Source organism: Zeus faber (genome assembly GCF_960531495.2).
Source record: "Zeus faber genome assembly, chromosome: 14".
Lineage (NCBI taxonomy): Eukaryota > Metazoa > Chordata > Actinopteri > Zeiformes > Zeidae > Zeus > Zeus faber.
Window position 1 is genome coordinate 27,831,801 of NC_137200.1, and position 1,215 is coordinate 27,833,015.

A 1,215-nucleotide genomic window follows, 5' to 3' on the forward strand; every position below is an offset into this window, starting at 1 on the left:
AGGCAGGGTAGGCAGAGAGCCAAGAGACCCATGACGCTCCAGCGGGCATAGGCATGGCCGTGGCTGCAGGAGCAGGGGCGGTCGGCGCAGCCCTCCTCCTCCTCCTGGTCGCAGCAGTGGTAGAACAGGCCTTTCACACAGCACAGGCAGGTGGCGCCCTCGAGCACACTGTGGGGAGAGCACTCACAGCGCCCGCCCAGCGCCCAGCAGGATGGCAGCCGGCGTCGCGAGCAGCACTGCACACACTTGCAGCGGGCGCAGCGTTCGCAGATCAACATGTGAGGACCAAACTCTGCTTCCAGCTCCACCTCCGAGTGGCCCTTTCCCAGTGAGGCGGCAGGTTTCAGTTCGGCTTTGGGCTGAGAGCGCAGGGCGGAGCCCAGGGTGGACGGGGAGCGCGACAGCCCTGACAGCAACCTCTGGTCGGAGGAGGCGCTGGCCCTGGAGGTGAAGGAGGTGGTGGTGCTGGAGCGTGTCAGGCGGGAGGCCTGGCCTGCCTGGGTGTGGCTCTGACTGCGACGGAGCCCGGGCTGGGGACCCAGGGGCCGGTCCACATAGTTGTTGCAGGCTCGAATGGCCTGGATCTGGTCGAGAGACAGAACCTGGACCTGCTGGAGGTCCAGGCTTTCCAGCTCCGCCCGGAAGGAGCGGGTGGGGTCCATCATAGTGGGGGGGTGGAGGGTCTGAGGACCAGACAGGGGCCACGGCTCTCAGGGGACATCAGACAGACCTGCAGGAAGACATGGAGAACCAGGTGAGATTCTAGTGCTTTGAATAACCTCATAAAAATAAGAGTCACCAAAATAAGAGTGTACTTTCACTAGGAAACCAATTGCTGGAAAATACGGATGCAACTGCAAAACTACTGCAGCAATATGTGCAGGAACTAATGTTTTATTTGCATTACTACACCTTCACCACTCTATTAATTACTCTATCAAGTGACGTACTACACAAACAGAAACTAGGAAACTACTCCTTTGTCGCCGTGGTTCTGACTTGTCATTGGATCTCGAACTCGAGCCCAGATCAGATCCAAGATGGCTGCCGGTCGTAGCTCAAAGGGACGTTGTCTGAATTCCCAAAAACTAAATTTAACTTCGGTCCTGGGGCACTGAGTCACATACTTCCACATCAGATAAACAGAACATGAAACATGAACAGGGCTTCCCATCTTTCTTCCATGATTCCGTCCATTTCTCTGCGCTGCTGAAA

The 1,215-nt window shown here is 57.0% G+C and overlaps 1 protein-coding gene across 1 annotated transcript in view; it reads right to left on the reverse strand.

Annotated features, from left to right (window-relative positions):
- LOC307240012 (protein sprouty homolog 3) overlaps window positions 1-662 on the reverse strand; it is a gene marked incomplete at both ends in the record, with an annotated part of 840 nt that extends 178 nt beyond the window's left edge. The window contains one exon of the mRNA XM_080013587.1: window positions 1-662. This exon is cut by the window's left edge and continues 178 nt beyond it. Within this exon, the coding sequence (XP_079869713.1) occupies window positions 1-662 (662 nt within the window).
- Between the last annotated feature and the right edge of the window lie 553 nt (window positions 663-1,215).